The 20,972-nt window shown below is 47.6% G+C and overlaps 1 protein-coding gene across 1 annotated transcript in view; it reads right to left on the bottom strand.

Annotated features, from left to right (window-relative positions):
• The window catches only part of LOC137415943 (mitochondrial adenyl nucleotide antiporter SLC25A25), a 210,929-nt gene extending 191,221 nt beyond the window's left edge, over positions 1-19,708 (bottom strand). The window contains exon 1 of the mRNA XM_078767548.1: positions 19,514-19,708. Coding sequence (XP_078623674.1) covers positions 19,514-19,609 — 96 coding nt within the window. The 5' untranslated portion in view covers positions 19,610-19,708. The remainder of the gene's footprint in view (positions 1-19,513) is intronic.
• Between the last annotated feature and the right edge of the window lie 1,264 nt (positions 19,709-20,972).

Below are 20,972 nucleotides of genomic sequence, written 5' to 3'. Positions count from 1 at the left end.
TATCTCGATCAGTAATGCTGTCTTTTTTTTTTGTTGTTCCTGAGTACAATGTCCGGACGCAATGCTTTATTTTCTATGTTCATGCTCGTTGGAATCATCAGGTCGTATGTGAGCATGACGTCCTCATTTTTAATGATTGCTCTTGGTTCGTGTTTCCATGAATTTTTTGTTACTGGGATGTTTAATTTTTTTGTAGATCTGCCAAAGAATCACTGTGCATACTTTGTTGTGTGTGAAGTTGTTCTGATCGTTTTTTGCATCCCACGAGCAGGTGACTAGTTACCTCCGCCACCCAAAGGTAGATGGAGGTTATGTTTTCACCCCTGTCTATCTGTCTGTTTGTTTTTTGAACAAGATATCTCAAAAAGTTGTCGACGGATTCGGATGAAATTTGGCAGAGACGTAGCATGTGTGACAGGGACGAAATGATTAGATTTTGGTGAAGGTCCGGATTCGGATTCGGCTACGAGAATTTTTAAAGTGATTCTTCACCATTGGGAGCTAGGGCCAAAAACAATACATAGCAGGATATCTCAAAAAGTTGTGGACGGATTTGGACGAAACTTGTTGGACAGGTTGGGTGTGTGACAAGGACGATTCGATTCTATTTTGGTGAAGATCCAGATCCGGATCCAGCTAGTAGAATTTTAAAAGGCATTCTTCACTATTGAGTGATATGGCCAAAAACGAGGGGTAGATCAGGGTATGAAAGACTGGACCTATGGTGATTCCTGTGATTGATTTTGATTAAATGTGATTCTGTATTGTGATTTTCTGGTCTACTCTGAGATACAAAATCAGAATCATTTCAGAATCATTGGAATCTCCCGCGATGACGCTATCTCCGAGGACCTTTCACTTAATCAACGCAGGCAGGTTGGTGGTCTTTCCGTCTTCTACCGAATCCTCTCCGGCCTTGCTCCCCCAGCTCTCTCTGGGCTCTGTCCCCCAAATATTCCTGCAGGTCGCACAAGATCTGCCTGCAACCCTCTTATGGTTAAACTGCCAAAATCAAGACTCTCTGCTCACCTTCACTCCTTCATTCCTCTTTTCTCCCACCTCTGGAACAAACTCCCTCACTCTCTTCAATCCCACTCCTCCCTCCAGGTCTTTAAAACGGCTGTTCACCACCATCTCTTATCTTCCCCAATCCAAAACCTTGATCTTTTCTACCCCCGCTAATTTCACCCCAAATCCACTTTTTTGAGGTGACTTTTGACTTCTTTCCTGGAAGTCCTTGGTGTCCTTGCGTTTTATACCTATCCTGCCTCCCCCCAGGCCCTCTCCCTCCAAAAACATCTCCCGATGTCCCTGCTCTCAAATGTTGTGTTTGTGTGCTTCCTCCCCTTCTCTCCCCATCTTGTCGACCACTCCCCTTTTTATATACTTTGTTTGCTTGTTTGTTTGATTTGTTTGTTTGATAAATGTTAGCTCTTTCACGAGCCTCGACTCTGTATACAAAAAAAAAAAAAAAAAAAAAACCTAAACTGTTCACCAGGTGGAGGTATGCTCTCTACTGAGTGCCGTTCTTGTACTTTCTGTTTCTGTCTTGCAAAATCTACACTTATCTGTCTGGCTCAGTCCCACCATCTTTTTAAATCTATTGGTGTCGTGTCCTTGGTCTTGATCATTTTTTATTATTAGTTTGCCATCCCAGTTTAGCTGACCTCCTCGAAGCTATTCCAATGAGCCTTCTTTGTCTCGCGCCACTCTGTCCAATTCTTATTTTCCTGCTCTTTTGTCATTCTCTCAGTTATTGGTGTATGTTTCTTGATATTTCTTTTTATAAATTGCTTCTGTCTTTTTTGCAATTGTTGGGGCTCTATGTATTGCCGTTTCATTTTTCATTCGGCATCTTCTGTTTACACCTATTTTTGAAATTCTTTGCAAGGTAAGTTAAGGATACTTTTTCAGGTTTATTGTGTTCATGTTTGTTTACAAATTGCATCCGATAGTCTGTTGAGCATTTCACATACTCAGCTGGTCCAACACTCATCAATCTGTGCACCTGGTTGAGCTCCATCAGGCCGCTCCCTCCCTCCCTCTGGTCTTCGCAGGTACATTCTCGTGATGCATTGGTTTTTGTAAAACATTTTGTGGATGGAAAGGAGTTTCCTTGTTTTGATGTCTAACTTGTTGATTTCTGATTGGGGCCAGTTTATTATTCCACAACTATATTGGAACACTGGTACTGCGACCTGGTTTATGGCCCTTATTTTGTTTTTGTGGAGAGGTATGTTTTTAGGATCAGATTCGTTCTACATAGATATTCTTTGGTGATTGTTTTGCGCATTTTTGGTGACATATTTGGTGGTCCTCTTCGACTCCGAGGTATTTGTATGATGCTTCGTTTTCTAACCGCTGTATTGTTGCTTCAAGGTCAATTTTTATGTTGTCTGTTTTTGCTGGTTTACCTTGTACCAATGTGCACTTGACTTACTTGTCTAGCCCAAATTCCATTTGAATGTCCTCGGAAAACCGTTTTACTAGTTTTAGTTGTTCTATCGATTTTTTTTTTGTCATTTGGCGAGAAGAGCTTTAAATCATCCAGGTATAGTAGATGCAAGTCCACCTTCCCCCAGTTGGGTTCTGGGTCCACGTCGTCCTAGGACTTGCATGGTGGTGGGGTGGCCATTGAGGAGCTCGACTCCCCCTGTGATGGTGGATGGGACCCAGGTCTCTGAGAATGTTGTGGTGGTGGGCCGCACTAACCCAAGTGGCATGGTCACATCTGGGCCAAACCGAGCACGGGGTCTCTGGGCCCGGTGCCCCTTGTGGGGGGTGCTCACGCCATCATGTTCGGTGCAGTATCGCTTGTGCGGGAGCCCGTGCTCGGGCGCCTCAAACCTGACCTGGAGGAGAGCTAATGCCATGAGGGTGAAGATGGTGGTGATAGGTGGCTGAGGGACATAGTAGACTATATAACATCTTTGTCGAAGGGTTCTAGCGATTTGGGTGAATATAGACTTGATGATCTCGTCAGTCGTGTTGACACCCTGAGTATATAAGATCTTCAAGCAGAACTCGAGTCCATTGCAGAGGGAATTACATCAAGCGTGAGATTGAAGACTTGCCCACGAGGGCGCATTGGAAATCATAAGAGTACAAGAGTATGTCATCGGGACAAAAGGCATGAAGGACCATCATCTCAAAGACCCGGCACGGCCCGTGGTGAGAGCAAGAGCGCTAAGGTGAGCCAACAGAACATCCGGCGGACCGAGTTTGCCACGATCCAGGGACTTATCCAAGTAAACCCAGGACGGTGTGCCAGACAGTGCATTTCAGGGACATGGGCTCAGGGTGATCTAATGATTGAACCCACAGAGTTATACAAGTTTTGGAGAGAAGTCTTTGAGAGAGAAGCAGGAGTCTGTATTGAGGAGCAGAAGACAGCTGAGACACTGGCATCTGGTGCGACCCATCACGGTGCTCGACGTCCAGAGGGAAAAGAAAATGCTCCATGAAGGTGCACCCGGTGTGGACGGTATCAGTTTTAGGTTGATCCGTTCCATACCAGATAGTTGTCTCGGTAAGCTCTATTAATCTGTGGATCCTTGCGGAGTACTTGCCCCAGTGCCTTAAAAAGCACCAAACGGTTCTTATCCCCAAGGTCGAGAAGCCAAAGAAAGCCTGAGAGTTTAGGCCTATCACGATCAGCAGTTTATTGGTGCGTTTGCACCACAAATTGATAGCTCGACAATGTTAGTCGGCATTCGAGCTACATCCGGCGCAGAGAGCATTTAGGAATGGGGACGGGTGTGTTGAGAACGCCGTTCTCCTTGATGCCATCCTTCATGACGCCACTCAACCTCCAACCTCTGTGTCTTGCTATTGTTACGTGTTCCTCCCCGACCTCCTGGTCTCGATATACCTCCGAACCCCGGGAGGAGCCACGGCAGAAAAATATGTCATTGCGTGTCGAAATCACTATGGAAACCACACCAAAAGGTATCAACAAACCAATAATATATTAAAAATCACACAGGGATAACGATACAACAATTATAGCAATCTACAATATAATCAATATCTCAAGATGGTACCATCTATTAAAGTAATAGAACTCACTGCTCTCCCAGTGAATATGACCGAACACTCCTCAATGTCTCTGTAACTCAATGGTGCTCCCGGCGAAGAGGCGAGTAAGGAGGTGTAGTCAAGGCGGGGACCGTCACGTGGTCCCAACCAACAGCAAATTAGCGGTGGAAAGAGGAATCCCAAAGACACGATCCAAACGTGCACATTCACAGTTCAACCGGCGATCCGCACCGTATTCTTCAAACGCCGCTGTCACGCACACACATCCCCGGCAAACCACCGGAGGGCGAGACCAGCAGACGCGGCAAAACCTTGTTCCGTGAACTACGCACGAGGTTCCCAAAACGGCGGACGGCTGTTCCTCGAGCCGCAGCCTCTAGGCGAGGATTCTCCAGAATCAAACGCCTGTACCTGACTACGCAGGCTTTTTTCAATACTCCAGCGATAACACCGATCGCACGATTCTTTTCACGGACTCAAAGCTCACTCGCGACGTTCGCTCAACTCCGCTCCGTACGAAGATTCAAGACACGTCTTTTTTTCCTCACGCCTTCTTCTTCTTCCTCTCTCCGTCGTCGTCTTCCTGTCTCTTTTTCATGAGCGCTTTGAACCTTTTAACCACAATAACTATTTCCTTAAACAACAATAACCATAATACTTATAACCAACAATAATAATAATAACAACAATAATAATTAGTGCCGAATCCGTAACACTTCCCCCCCTCAAGAAAGAAAGTTTGAACACAGCGAAAACTTTCTTTGCAGGCAAATTCTTGAAACCAACAAAAGTAAACTCACAACCCAAATCATCAATTCCCATGGGCAACAATAATCAATATTTCCCAAAAAATAAAGCAACAAAATTGCAAACAACTTACAGAGATTTCCAAAGCTAATTCACTCTGGACAAAGCGTCAGCCACAACATTGTCCCTGCCCTTTACATGTTCAATTTCCAAGTTGAACCCCCTGCAAAGCCAAACTCCATCTCATCAACCTCTGATTTTTATTTTTCATTTTATGAATGAAGGTTAAGGGGTAGTGATCACAATCCAAAGTCAAACAAATCTACAGCACCTTTCTCCGGGAGGCCGAGCTGAAAGCCAGGTTCCATGGTGGTTGGGTGGTGAGGCCTGGAAGTACTCACTACATGGACGCCCTTAGGAACGTGGAGTTCACGGTTAATCCGTGTAGGGAAGTTCACAACATTGACGCCTTTAGGAACGTGGCGTTCACGGTTAATCCATGGAGGAATTTTTGCTCGGCTGCTCCGCAGCATTCAGGGCTTCCACTCTTTCTAACTTTCGTAATAATCACGGTTGGACCGCTTGTCACTGTTGTCACATGAATAGCGGTGTCCTTCTCGGCCACTACCAAAACTACCGCCACGTTTTCCCTCTTCTGTAGCCCCCTCAATGCCTACGGCCTGCCTTCTCTACGGCTATGGTCCGACCATCCAAATCCTTGCCATTCCAATCCTTCTCTGCCTCTTTGGCGTCCTTTGTGTTTTCAAACGTGACAAAGCCAAACCCTCTTGACTTTTGCGTTTCCCTATCTTTTACCAGCCTCACTTCCAAAAGCGGTCCATTTTTACTGAAGACAGAGGTCAGAACTTCTTCCTTTGTTTTGAAGTTCAGTCCACCGACAAATAACTTGCCAAATTTGCCGCCATCCCTAACTGGTGTGGGGTTATTTTCCCTACTGGGTTTTTTTAACAACTATCGGGTTACCAGAAACTTGACCACCAGCCAAATCATTCCCGATAACAAAAGATACTCCCTCTACAGGAAGAGTGGCTTGTAAACCTACGGTGATCGGTCCTGACACCAAATCAGATTCTAAATGGATGACATGAAGTTGAGCTTTAACACAGCCACCAACCCCCTGTAAGCGAACACTAACCCCAGTTGCCGTCTTCTCTGACAATGGCAAAATGCCTTCAAGCATCAAAGACTGATGTGCTCCTGTGTCCCTCAATACCCTAACCGGTTTCTGGTTAGTCGAGTCTCCATCCAATGACACAAACCCCTCTGAAATAAATGGTTGGTAACCCTGTTGAGGGCGATTTCTCACATTTGCCATTGCATTCGGAGTTGTACTAGTCTGACTCCGCTCCTGATTTTGCCTTCCCATAGCATAACATCGGGACATCAAGTGTCCAGGTTTATTGAAAAAAGCGCAAGTAGGAGGAGAAACTCGTGATTTGTCTCGAGCCCCCCGGAGGATAAGTCTGCCTTGGAACTGTTGTCTTCTGATTTCTAGAAGTCGTGGTATCAGGGATGTCCTCATAGTCATCTCGAGGCCGCCCCCATGAATTTTCGTTCTTCGCACCGGATGTACCATAGCTACCCTGTTTAGGTCTAGGCGACAAGTTAGGTTTGTGAACCCATCCTGTGTGTTAAGGCATAGTCCCTGCCATGGTTGCTGCCTCATACAACTTTGGTACTTTCCTTTCCTCCAGATGTACTTTAATGTCCTTGTGGACACACTGTTGGAATTCCTCCACCAGGATCAATTGTCGCAAAAGTTCGAAGTCTTTCCCAACCCCTTTTCAATCACACCACCTATCAAGCATGGTTTCTTTCATTCTGGCAAACTCCACATGGGTCTCACTCTCCCTCTTCCTGGCATTCCGGAATTTTTGCTGGTAAGCTTCCGGGACCAATTCATAGGCTTTGAGAATGTTTTTTTTCACTATCTCATAATCTGCACATTGGTCAATCGGTAAAGCCGAATAAATATCTTGAGCTTTACCCACCAGAACACTTTGCACTAACATGGTCCAGGACTCCTCAGGCCATTTTAGCAGTTGAGCCACTTTCTCAAAGTGTGAAAAAAAATTGGCTAACTCCTTTTCATTGAAGGGTGGAACCAGCCTCACATGTCTGCCAACATCCCAGGTGTTCTGACTAGGTGTCGAACCAGTCGGCATGGATGGTACCTCTCCCCGTTCTTTGCTTAAATCCAGCTCCTTGAGTTTAATTTCCTGCTGAAGCGCCATTTCACGTTCCTTTAACTCCCTTTCGGCTTTTCTCTCCTCTGCTTCGAGTTCCCTTGCAGCTCTCCTTTCCTCTGCTTTTTTCTCTTCTCTTCTTTCTTCGAGGTCTCTTTCAACTCTCCTTTCCTCTGCTCTTTCTTGTGCTTTTTTCTCTTCTAACCTTTCCTGGAGTTCTCTTTCTTCTGCTTTTAACCTTTCCTGGCTCTGCAATTGCATCTCCAGTTTCCGGAGCTCCACATTTTCTTGTTCCTCGGGTAACCAATCCAATGCTCCCTCTTCCCATGTTCCTTGTCCCACCAGAGAGTCTATCACCAATCTCTGCATCTCTGCTTTCCTCATATTCGTTCGAACCTCCAAGCTAAAATGTCTGGCCAATACCAAGAGGTCCGATTTTAATAACGCTCTGAACTGTGCCTCACTAGGGGTCACTGCAAACTTCTCTGCGTCAAACTCCATGGTGACTATTGTTAACACCTGTTAAGCTTCACACAAGAAATGTAAAAATTTATTTTTTTTTTGGAAAAATTTGGGAATGTTGGAAAAAGTTCCAAATTTGGGAATTCTGGGAATGTTAGGGAATTCTTTCCCGGACTAAATTTAGGGAATTTTATATCCCGGACGAGCCCCCAATTTCTGTTACGTGTTCCTCCCCGACCTCCTGGTCTCTGTATACCTCCGAACCCCGGGAGGAGCCACGGCAGAAAAATGTTATTCCGTGTCAAAATCACTATGGGAACCACACCAAGAGGTATCAACAAACCAATAATATATTTAAAATCACACAGGGATAACGATACAACAATTATAGCAATCTACAATACAATCAATATCTCAAGATGGTACCATCTATTAAAGTAATAGAACTCACTGCTCTCCCAGTGAATATGACCGAACACTCCTCAATGTCTCTGTAACTCAATGGTGCTCCCGGCGAAGAGGCGATGAGGCGAGTAAGGAGGTGTAGGCAAGGCGGGGACCGTCACGTGGTCCCAACCAACAGCAAATTAGCGGTGGAAAGAGGAATCCCAAAGAAACGATCCAAACGTGCACATTCACCGTTCAACCGGCGATCCGCACTGTATTCTTCAAACGCCGCTGTCACGCACACACATCCCCGGCAAACCACCGGAGGGCGAGACCAGCGGACGTGGCAAAACCTTGTTCCGCGAACTACGCGCGAGGTTCCCAAAACGGCGGACGGCTCTTCCTCGAGCCGCAGCCTCTAGGCGAGGATTCTCCGGAATCAAACGCCTGTACCTGACTACGCAGGCTTTTTTCAATACTCCAGCGATAACACCGATCGCACGATTCTTTTCACGGACTCAAAGCTCACTCGCGACGTTCGCTCAACTCCGCTCCGTACGGAGCTTCAAGACACGTCTTTTTTTCCTCACGCCTTCTTATTCTTCCTCTCTCCGTCGTCGTCCTCCGGCTTCCTGTCTCTTTTTCATGAGCGCTTTTAACCTTTTAACCACAATAACCATTTCCCTTAAACAACAATAACCATAATACTTAGAACCAACAATAATAATAATAACAACAATAACAATTAGTGCCGAATCCGTAACACTACGCTGGATGTCTCAAAGGCCTTCGGCTCTGTCACAGATGGAGAAAGATTGAGTGCTGCCTCAAGGATGGGGGCTCCGCCCATATATGTATTGTTGTGGTTTTGTAAATAAAGGCAACCTCCCTATAGTTAGTTGCATTACAACATGTAGCCTCGCTTAGTCAGTTATTTCTTATTAAATGTGAAGTATAGTCTCCTTCCCAGTGTTAGTATGCGTTGAGGCAGGTAGAGAAAGGGTTTTTTTTTTTTTTTTTTTTTTTTTTTTTTTTTGTATACAAGATCGAGGCTCGTGAAAGAGCGAAAATTAATCACACAGAAAGACAAACAGACACATAAAACAAATAACATCGGGAGCGGTAGACAAGATGGGGAGAGAGGGGGAAGGACACAAACACAACATTTGAGAGCAGGGACCGAGAGACATGGAGACATCGAGAGATCTGTGGGAGGGAGAGGGCTTTGGGGGGGAGGCATGTGAAGGGGGGAGGCATGTGAAGGGGGGGAGGCATGTGAAGGGGGGGGGGGTGGGAGAGGTATAAACATATGGACACTGCCAGGATTTCCAGGAAATAAGTTGGAATTTCAAACAAGGTGGATCTGGGGTGAATTAGTGGGGGTAGAAAAGATCAAGGTTATGGATGGGGGAAGATAAGAGATGGTGGTGAACAGCTGTTTTAAAGACCTGGAGGGAGGAGAGGGATTGAAGGGAGTGTGGGAGTTTGTTCCACAGGCGGGAGAAAAGAGGAATGAAAGAGTGAAGGTGAGCAGAGAGCCGAGATTTCGGCAGTTTAACCATCAGAGGGTTGCTGGCAGATCTTGTGCGACCTGTAGGAATATTTGGGGGACAGAGCACGGAGAGAGCTGGGGGAGCAAGGCCGGAGAGGAGTCGGTAGAAGACAGAAAGACCACCTACCTGCCTGCGGTGAGTGAGTGAAAGGCCCTCAGAGATAGCTTCATCGCGGGAGATTCCAATGATTTTGAAAGCTTTGGATTCAACAGCGTGAAGCCGAGCCAGGTGTGAGGCAGGAGCACCAGCCCATAGGGGAGAACAGTATTCCATTGAGCTGCGGATGAAAGCCTTGTATGTGGTGAGGAGCTCAGGTGTGCCGAGGAAGGACTTCGCACGACGGAGGATGCCCAGTCGGCGACTGGCTTTGGAGGCCAGCTTGGAAATGTGGTTTTCCCAAGAAAGATCATGGCAGATAGTGAGACCCAAAAGCTTGAGTGACAGAACTTCTTGGAGAGGATTGTTGAGAAAGTAGATGGGAGGGTTGTCCAGTCGATCTTTTCGGAGAGACATAGTAAGAGAGTGAGATTTGGCAGGATTGAAAGACATGTTCCACTTGTTTGACCAGTCTGTGATTTTGTCCAGGTCTTCAGAGAGTGAGGAGGCTGCAGACTGCCTATCTGAGGGAAGAGGAATGGAGCGGCAGAGAGTGGAGTCATCAGCAAAGAGATAGAGAGGATTTTCCAGAGAGTCAGAGAGATCATTGATAAAGACCAGAAAAAGCACAGGGCCCAGCACACTTCCTTGGGGAACTCCAGCCTGAACAGGAAGGGGAGATGAGAGAAATCCATTCAGGGCCACACGTTGACTACGACCAGAGAGGAAGTCCGCAAGCCATGCATGGAGATTTCCATGGATACCATAGGAGGAGAGTTTGGTGAGCAGAGCTGGGTGCCAGACCGTATCAAAGGCCCTTGATATGTCAAGGGAGACAGCTCTGATTTCCTGTTTGGCATTCAGGACCTCCATCCATTGTTGAGACAGCAGAAGCAGCATGTCCAGAGTAGAGTGACCTGGTCTGAAACCAAATTGATGATCAGAGATCAAGCCATTGGAGAAGAGGAAAGATTTCATATCCGAAGCAATGATGGATTCCATGACTTTGCTGATAAATGGGAGCAGGCTGATTGGTCTGTAGTTGCAAGGATCTGTTTTTGCACCTTTTTTGTGTAAAGCGGTAATGTTAGCTGATTTCCAGGATGCTGGCAGATGACCTTGAGCAAAGGATAGGGTGAAAAGAACAGAGAGAGGGTGAGATAGAGCGGCAGAGCAGGATTTTAGGACCCGTGGGCTGATGCCGTCTGGTCCAGTTGCAGAATCAGAGTCGAGGTTTGACAAAAACTCCTCCACCTTGTCAGGAGAGAAGGACACAGAGTCCAGGAGCATTTGGGTTCGACTGGGAAAGGTGGGAACAGAGAGAGATGGGTTTGGGACTAAGGATTTCGAGGCGAACACAGAGTTGAGGCATTCGGCTTTGTCACGTGCGATGTCAACTGTGTGGCCATTTGAGGTAAGGGAGGGGATGGAGGGGGAACAAACACCAGAAACGGATTTGACCAGACGCCACCAGGATTTGGAGGAAGGAGACAGGTTTGAGAGTTCATTCTTGAGTGAGGAGAGATAGTGCTTCCTGGCACTCCTGAGGGTAGACACACACTTGTTCCGAGCTTGGTGGAAGGAACTGAGATTTCCTTCAGTTGGATTAGCCTTCCAAGAGGCAAAGGCAAGTTGTTTCAGGGCAACTGCCTCACCACAAGATTCAGTGTACCATGGACGGGAGGAAGGGTAAGACAATTGAAGGCGAGATGGGATAAATCTGTGCATGAGAGAGATCAGTTTGCTTTGGAAGAATTCCCAGGAAGAATTGATGTCAGAGGCAGTGGAGATGGGAGACCAATCCAGACGATTGATGGCTGCTTGAAGACCGTCCCAGTCGGCCTGAGTGAAATGCCAGACTCGTCGACGCTGAGGAGGCTCTCTGAGAATGGCCAGAGAGATGTCCACTTTGACAAGCACATGATCAGAAGAACCGATTGGAGCAGAAGAAGAGCAGCAGACATTAGCAGGGAAGTTTGTCATAACCAAGTCTAGAAGAGAAGATACTCCATTGGCTGAGATCCGGGTCGGGAAATTGACAGATTGTGTCAATCCCAGTGAGTCACAGAAGTCCTTTGCTGAGGTGCCATGACTAGTGAGAGAGGAACCCACACCCAACCAGGTGGCATGATGACAGTTGAAGTCACCACATATGAGGAAGAGAGAGTTGGGATGAGTGGATAGAAGTTGGTCCATGTTGTCAGACATTGAAATGTAGATGGAGTCATCACTGTTTGGGGGACGGTACAGAACACATATGAACAAAAGGTGGGAGCGGAGAGGAAGCCGTAACCAGAGGTACTCCTGCGGGTGAGGAGGAAAGAGAGCAGTGCAAGGAGAGTGAGGAAGAGAGTTTTTGACAAAGATAGCCACCCCACCACCAGGCCGAGGCTCAGGTCTATCATACCGGAGGAGGGAGTAACCAGGAAGAGATATTAAGGAATCAGAGACATCTTGAAGGAGGAAAGTCTCTGTTAAGCAGATCAAGTCTGGATTGTCAGAAGCAACCTGTATGGAGAGATCAGTCAGGTTTGAGCGAAGGCCCCGGATGTTTGAGGTCCATACCGTTAATGAAGAGAGAGGGGGAGCATCGGGTACAGGACAGGGGAGGGGAGGAGTAGGGTAAGATGAAGGATGAGAGGGGGAGGTAGGGAGAGCAGTTGATAGTGTTTCAGATGTTGCAGAAGAGTTCCAAGAAAGGGAAGGATGAGGAGGATGAAAGGTTTGCTGGTGAAGGGATGCGGCACAGTGAGGGGTTGTTTGAGGGGGGGCAGAGGAAAGTAGAAGGTTTGGGGGGGTGGAGGTATGAGATAGAATGGAGACGAAGTGGGGAGGAGGCAGCTTGGAGGAGGAGGGGGGAGGAGAGAGAATTGGAGAGGAATGGTATGGGGGGAGAATTGAATGGGAGGGATTGGGGGGGAGTTTTGAAGGGGAGGAGTGAGGGGGGAGTTTAGGAGGGGAGGGGCAAGGGGGGAGTTTTGGAGGGAAGGGGAAAGGGGGGAGATCAGGAGTGGAGGGGCAAGGGGGGGATTAGGAGGGGAGGGGCAAATGGGAAGTTTAGGAGGGGAAGGGCAAGGGGGGAGTTCAGGAGTGGAGGGGCAAGGGGGGAGTTTAAGAGTGGAGGGGCAAGGGGGAAGTTTCGGAGTGTAGGTGCAAGGGGGGGGATTTGGATGGGAGGGGCAAGAGGGGAGTTTAGAAAGTGGATGATTAATGAAAGACGAACATTGATAACAAATTGGGTTTGTTGTGATTTTCAAGTTAGCAATCCGGTTCAGGATGATGGAGGAGGGATGGAATGAATGTGAATTTAGACCATGTAGTGAGGGAGACGTATAAGATATTGAATTTCTTTTTTTTGAAGTGGAATGAGTTGGAGAGGAAATTGAGAAAAGCCTTTTAAATAGGAAGAAAAACAGCGTGTTGTAATATACCACTGAATAAAAAACAGAAGGGGAAAGGTTAAACATATTTAAAAATATTTAAACAGAACTATGAACAATCTTATATGCACAAAAATACCAACGGGGGGAGAGCCGAGAGGGACCACCACGAGTCACGTGAACAGGGCAAACGGTGGATGGCAAGGAGATAATGGGGGTGGGGCGAACAGCACACCTGGACAGAAAATACAGGATGAGACAACAGTACACGTGGAGAAAATAAAATAAATGTTTTTGTTTTTTTTTGGTTTTTTTTGGGGGGGGGGGGGTGGGGAATTAGAACGTTAGACAGTATTATGTTCGGGGTAGAAGGGAAAAAACCAAGAGCCAAGCAAAACACACTTAAGTTAACAAAACACCGACGGGGGTACAACTACAAGGCCACACACAAGGGCAGAAAACGATTAATTAATTGCGAGTTACAGGAAATTCAAACCAAAACTAACTATAATCAAACAATATCACATGGACGATAAAATAACGAATTGAAATTTGACAATCTATCTGGGGAAATGGGGGAGAAACACGTGGTCGAAGAACGAACGAACGAATAAGAATGAATAAACGAATGAGCACAGAGAAGGTAGTCTTTTTTTTTGTTTTTTTTTGAGTTGAGATTTACATAAGGAAGTAGGCTTTGGGGTGGAAAGACTGCGAAAACAGAGAACGAAAGTTATTGGATCACAAACGACAGGCGCTGAGAGAAAAACAAAGCCTCAAGGTTGTACAGTGTACACTGTACAAGACCTCGAGACGACACGAATTAACGCGATTTTCAATACAGGTATGAAAGATTTGCACCGAAAATCTTTGACGGGACAATAAACGTACATACACCATAAAAGAAATACAGTTATAACGAAAATACAAATTGGAACAATGACTTAACTTCGATTTCGATGGAGAGCGTGGAGACCTGCGAAAAAACGAACCGTCGCCAGCAAGACCGGAAACGGAAGTCAATTCAATGGGTAGGCCTCATTGAAGCCTGGAATGCCATGTTATGGGCCTAGGGCAAGTCTAGCAGGCCCGAAGGAGGAGCTGGAGGGCGTGGCTGGTAAGCAGCGAACAGCCAATGGGAGCGAAAGGGAGTGGCCAATAATGGCGGCCAATGAGAGCTAAGGGGAGTGACTAATGAGGGGCTGTCACAACACGTGACCCCCGGCGGCCAGTGGAGGCCCGTGGAACATTCTAGTGGGGCTCCGGGGGATATAAAACCTGGCCCGGACCCCCAAACTCTCTCTCTGGGCTCTGGGCTCTCTCTGGGCTCTGGACTCTCTGGACTCTGGACTCTCTCTGGGCTCTGGACTCTCTCTGGGCTCTGGACTCTCTCTCCGCTCTGGACTCTGGACTCTCTCTCTGGCTCTGGATTCTCTCTCTGGTTCTGGATTCTCTCTCTGGCTCTGGATTCTCTCTCTGGACTCTGGACTCTCTGGCTCTGGATTCGATTTGGTCTCTCTCTGGATTCGCTCTCTGGATTCGCACTCTGAACGCTCTCTCTGCCCTGACGACCTTTGCCTGGACTCCCTGCACGTGCGCTTTGCCTCGCTGACTTTGGGATACGCTCCTTGGGTTCCCGTTACGTGCACGACTGTGATCGACGTCCCTGCCGCGAACATCCTTGGGGTGATCCGCCAAACGAGCCGTCCAGGCGAACTGCACCAAGCGGCCATGCTTTGTGCACGTTCCCCTCTTCCTCCCCTTCCCCAAACGAGTCTGAGGGCCTTTGTCTGGGAACGTGAGTAAGGCTGTTAAGGTTCTCCACTGTGTCCCTTTTCTATAACTATTGTACATTTGTGAATAAATCCTGTGGTTTGTTTCCAACCTGGCCGTCTTCGTCCTTTCACCATTGGCCTAGCATTGCACGAGTTAAAACCGCTCGATCAGGTTCATAGTGATTAACGGCACGAGTTACGTGACGCACAACCGCTTGGGTGTTAAAGACCAGCATGACTCGTGCGAGGTTCAGCCCCCGTTCTCACGGCTGCGTGTGTCGAAGGTACTCGGGTCGTGACCATTAACCCTTCCGCGCGTTAGCTGAGGGCTCGGCGGCTGGAATTGCCCGGCAATCCGTCCACCACGAGTATAACATGGGGGCGGCCTCGTGGACTCAAGCTCGAGGGGGAGCAGGGCTTACCCCCCATCAGTACGTCGACGAACTCGAGATCCGCAACAATATAATTATATATATATATATATATATATTGTTATGGTTTTGCACTAAAGGACACCCCCTCCAGTTAATTACACAACAACATGTAGCCTGCAGTAGTCAGTTATTTCTTATTAAATGTAAAGATTAGCTCCCTTCCCATTTTGTAGTAATTAAAGCAGATATGCATCGAGTTAGGCAGGATTCCAACACCTCGTATGGGTGAACGAAGACGTTGGTTCGTGGGCGGGGAGAAACAGTCCACGTGATCAACCGCGACAGTGGTAGGAGGGGAATGAAACCTTCCAAAAGTAGGCGGGGAATGAAACCTTCCAGGGGGGAGGCGGGGGAATGACCACACGTGACCAACCTCGGCCAATGGGAGGCTGTGGAACCTTCGAGAAGGAGGGGGAATGACCGTACATGACCAAACTCGGCCAATGGGAGGCCGTGTAACCATCTAGAAGGACATTCCACCCAATAAAGGTCCGTGCCGATCATGCTTCAGGCTCCATCTCCTCGTTCGTCCTTCAAGCTGGTTGTTCTGCGAGCTGGTTTGTCCGTGCTGCGCTTCTCCTTCGTCCTCGAGCTGGTTCATCGTCCATGCTGACCTGACCTTCAAGTGGCGGATCCTCCTCCGTGCTGATCCTACTTCATGCTGTCTGCTGGATCGATCCGTACGCCACGCGCAGGAACTGCCGGACCCGTCATCGTCGGCCTGTCCACCGGTGTGAGTCTAACCAGTGTGTGATTCACCCCATGTGTGAGACAGGCGCCTATGTTGGAATTAAGATAGGTAAGAATTGTTAAGTCTGCTTCTCATCCTTTTTTGCTGTGCCATTGTAAATAAAAGACGTGTACATTTTGTTTCCTTTCGACCTGCTCATGTGCGTCCTTTTCCCCATTGACCCAGCATCGTTTGAACCGAATTCGGCTGCTCGATTAGGTCCGTAGATCACGCAGTGTTTCTACGCAGGCGAAAAAGAAACATTAACATATTTGAAATGAGGGCAAATATTATGGAAAAGCAATTACATCCAAATCACAATCCATCACAAATGTCAAATCATAATTTTACCTTTTCGTTGAATATATGCTGGTGAATGTGCTGTTCATCACGTTTCTGAGTTAAGTATGATGACGTTCAGGAAGAAGAAGAAGCCTTACCACTAACTTCGACAACTTCCGGAATTGTTGTCCCCCGTCGCACCGCGGAGCGAAAGGGGGACTATGGTTTTCCCCTCCGTCCATGCGTGCGTGCGTAAGCGAAGGACCGAATTCTAATTTGGTGTGTGGGTGCAACCCACGTCAAAATCCAACATGGCCACCGCCATGTATGTCGGACGCCATGTATGTCTGAACCTTTCGAACGGAATATCTTGAAAAATAAGAGAAGTAGCAACTTCTCATCTGGTGTGTGAGTGTATCTAGGCATAAGGAAGAACGCTATTGAAAATATTGGATCGCCACGTCAAAATCCAAGATGGCCACCACCATAAATATGTCTGAACCTTGTGAGCGAAATATTGTGAAAAATAAACGAACTACTAACGTCTAATCTGGAGTGTGGGTGTATCTACGCATAAGGAAGAATGCTATTGAAAATTGGGTCGCCACGTCAAAATCCAAGATGGCCGCCGCCATGTATGTTTGAACCTTGTGAGCGGAATATCTTGAAAAATAAGCGAAGTACCAATGTCTAATCTGATGTGTGGGTGTATCTACGCATAAGGGAGAACGCTATTGAAAATTGGGTCTCCACGTCAAAATCCAAGATGACCGCCCTGCGTCTTCCACTTTGTCAACTCGCATCACTTCAACGACGGGGGACCTAGGCGTAACGCTTGTTTTATTATTTGTGTTCAAATGTCTGGTGATTGTTTTGTATTTATTTATGTGAATGTGTACTTGTATATAACTGTCACTAATCAAAAAGGCTTAGGTGCTATGGAACGATTTTTTAAAAATCCAAAAAAACTAATAATTTTTTTTTCTCAAAAATGTGTTTATTTTTTATTTGTCTAAAACACTCCCAGGCACTCACTCATGAACCTCTGAAAGTTTGACGAAGATCCATTCAGCCATCTCGGAGAGAAATGGAAACGCACAGATCAACAACTCTCTTTCTAGTACAAGCAGCATCACCAGTGCCCCCTGCAGGGAGATGACGCTGCTTGCGCAGGGTAAAATCTTATACTAATACAGAACTAGCAGAAATACCCGGCGTTGCTGGGCGGGGAGGAGGAGGGGATTAGGGGGGGGGACGGGACGAATGGCGAATGTTTACTTGTATATAACTGTCATTAATTTAAATAGGCTTAGGCACTATCGAGCGTTTTTACTTTTTAACTCGAAAAAAACGTTTTTTTTTTTTTCATCAATTTTTTTTGGCCTAAAACACTCCCAGGCACTCACTGATGAACCTCTGAAAGTTTGAAGAAGATCCGTTCAGCCAACATCGACTTCTTTCCTGGAAGTCCTTGCAGTGTCCATATGTTTTATACCTCTCCCACCTCCCCCCAAGCCCTCTCCCTCCCACAGTTCTCTCGATGTCCCTGCTCTCAAATGTTGTGTTTGTGTCCTTCCCCCTCTTTCCCCATCTTGTCTACCACTCCCCTTATCATATGTTTTATGTGTCGGTTTGACTTTTGTGTGATTAATGTTAGCTCTTTCACGAGCCTCGATCTTGTATACCAAAAAAAAAAAAAAAAAAAAAAAAAAAAAAAAAAAAAAAAAAAAAAAAACTTTCTTTTATATATATTGTTACAGATACGACTTTGATGGTATGGTGGGCCGAGCGGGATGGCCGCCGTATCCGTACAAGTTACCCGATTGTGCCCGAATGTTGACTAATCGCGCTACGCTGGCTCAATAGGAAAGAGAAGACACCCGGCTGGGTTATAATGACACAATACGACACCAGGGTTTCGATTCTCAAGTATATTCGTACGGAAAAAGGTTAGATTACAGGGGCTAGAGGTATATTACAGGAAGACAGGCACTTAGACACACTCTTATATTATCCCCGGACAGACGACAGACACACGGGACAAAATGCTGACTCACACGGGGGTTGATGAAAAGGGGAGGCAGGTCGCGATGGCTCAGGTGCACCTGGCTCAGGGACAGAATCACGTACGGTGGTGTCCAGAGATGCGTGAAGGTATCACAGCGCTTGTGGGTCGCGACTTTGGTCTCAAGCTGGGGAGGTCGCTCAGCGCTCGGGAGGGTGGCGTCTTTTCCTTCCAAGCTCGGGGCGCATCTCTCGTCACATCCGGCGCGGGGCCGCGTATATCCGGCGGGGAGTGACACGCCCTCGGCTCGTTAGCTCCGCCTCGTGGAATCGGCACGTTGCTTCTCATTGGGTGCGGGGGTTACCGGCTCCGCCCTTGACGAGGGGCCGACAGGGAGCCCCTTCGTGGTAACCCCGTGGAGCGCGTGGTCAATGGTGGCTAACCGAGCCGGAAGGAGGACGCCCACTCCCCATGCCGTCACCGCGCCGCCCCCCTCTTTTGTTGTTGTTGTTGTAGTTGGCGCTTCTTCATGGGGAAGAGATGCGGAGAGGTATGGGGAGGTCCTAAACTTCCTAACAGGTGCCATATAATCACATTCTGGTGCAACGAAGAGTCATAATTAATGGAAACAAGTCCTTAACTGACATAGATTAAGAATAACTAGCAAGATGTCCTATAATTGTCTACGTGTGGTGCGGGGGACCTGGGCACGACATTTAATGGGGGGATGAAGGGGAAGATCGGCTCTAATGGGTGTTGTTTACAGACAATGGGACTAGGGAATGGGGTAAGGGAGAGTTGGGGAGTATCGGAGAAAATAGGGGAATATTTACAAGCGGATATGGAGGCCAAATTCCATATTCGCAACATTGCACCCTTCTCTACCCTCGGGGCGTCCCGACCCGATAAATTTTTACCTACTTTAGTGTGGCACGCAATGTAGTTCCCTCTACTATTAACTCTACCCTGAGTGCGACAGTTTTACAGATATTCACAAATGAGTAAATATGTCCCCCTGCGACGTTGCACCCTTCTCCTCACAGAAACACACCCACAGGATAACCGAATCCGGAAAGAATTCTCAAACTAAACATACAGCCGGTAGGGAGCATTATTTACAAGACTACGCTGCTATTTACACTACGATCCAGGACCTGTTTTTGGAGGAACACATGCAGATGTTATGCATAGAGAGAGCGCGCTTGCCAACATCGATACACCAACCCACGAGTGCTCTGTGGCCGACGGCCTTTAATAACGTGCAGAGCACCCTTCCCGCGCATCAAAAGCACCACCCCACCACCAATCGGTGCAGACCATTGTTCATTGGAATAAAAATAAATTCGACAACCCCTAACCCTGCAGGTGTCTCTTGCTCTTCTTGTGGTGCACTTGGTGTTACTTAAAAGTGGTTCACCTGTATGGCATAGGTGCCACGTTGACCCATAGGTCCATCCCCGAGTGGTGCTTGGCCGCAAACGAACTGCGGTCCATCGTGGGTGGCCACAAACATTGCGGTCCATATGGTGTATCGATCCCGGCAGCAAGCAGCGAAAGTGCAGGCCCACAACTGCGTCGCCAGCACCTCTCTCTCCTCTCTCTCTACCCCAAAGCCAGATCCTCGGAGGTGGGAGACAAAAACAAGACAAGTGAGCAAGGTGGTAAGGGCGCAAAAGTGCACGCAATGCAAGGTGATGCACACTGGGGGCACATGGGAACCAGGTGAGACAGGTACGTTCCTACCGTACGCCCCCCCCACCAGGTAACCTACATGGCCCCTCCCTTACCCCTTACTGTATCAACAAAACACAACACTACCCATAAACATCTACTTTACAAATCCACAAACATCCCTACTGTCTTCCCCGTTCCTCCCATAAACCAAATTCGTCTTCTCTCCCTCCTAACCAATCAAATTTGCCATTTTCAACTCTCATCAAAATTTGCCATTTCCAACTCAACATCAAAATTTGCCATCACCAATTCATCATCAGTCCCTCCTAGGGAGGGAGAGATGGAATCACCCCAATGTCTCATCCACGTCGTGATGCGTCTCACAAATCCAACAGCAATTCTCATTTCTGCAACACAAACAAAGAAAACACAGGTGTGGAGTCATCATCATCACCACAGGTAAGTGGCTGCGTATGGTGCGACAGGTTCATCAATCCTAACTATTTCCTAAATGACTTTAACAACTTTACACTACCCGGGGTCTCTCTCCGGCCAAACCATTGGCCCTCTTACACTATGGGTTCTAAAAACCAATTCCCATTGACCAAACTGTGGCGCTCTTCAATTTGGGGTCTCACTCCCCCGATTCATCTCCCGGTGCCCTCGTACAATTTCTGGGCTGCGACGTGTACCTCTCCCAGTGGGTCTACCCACCTGCACACCTCCACCACTGCAGTTGCCTCCGAGCTTACCTGCTCCTTACCCTAACCTAACTACCAGGGGAAGGCCCTCTGGCTCTCTCCCCACTCCGTGCCCTCTCTGGCACTGGGCTGCCCGATCCACACCCGGGATCCTCAGGCACCCACTCACAACTACCGGCTCCCAGAGCCCACCTGCGGCCTCACCTGGCCGACATCCTCACAGTGGTGGAGTGCCCAACCAACTACACACACTAACAGGCTACACGCCCAGCCATTTCCACAACACTAATGCACCCATCCACAACACCATTCTGCAACCGCACCACAAATGCCAATATCCAACCACAATTTACCTATACCCTCTACCTAACACTTACACTACCCGCCCCGGGTACTCGTGAAAGGGGTCCACTCTTCCCCCATCCACACCTTCGCACCATGCACACCACTCCGTACCACTTACTCCAACTCTCTCCACACACCTGTACCTGCACACCTGTG

This window comes from Myxine glutinosa, chromosome 13 (genome assembly GCF_964187855.1).
Source record: "Myxine glutinosa chromosome 13, kmMyxGlut1.1, whole genome shotgun sequence".
In the NCBI taxonomy this organism is placed as follows: domain Eukaryota; kingdom Metazoa; phylum Chordata; class Myxini; order Myxiniformes; family Myxinidae; genus Myxine; species Myxine glutinosa.
This window is presented reverse-complemented; position numbering and strand designations above follow the sequence as displayed.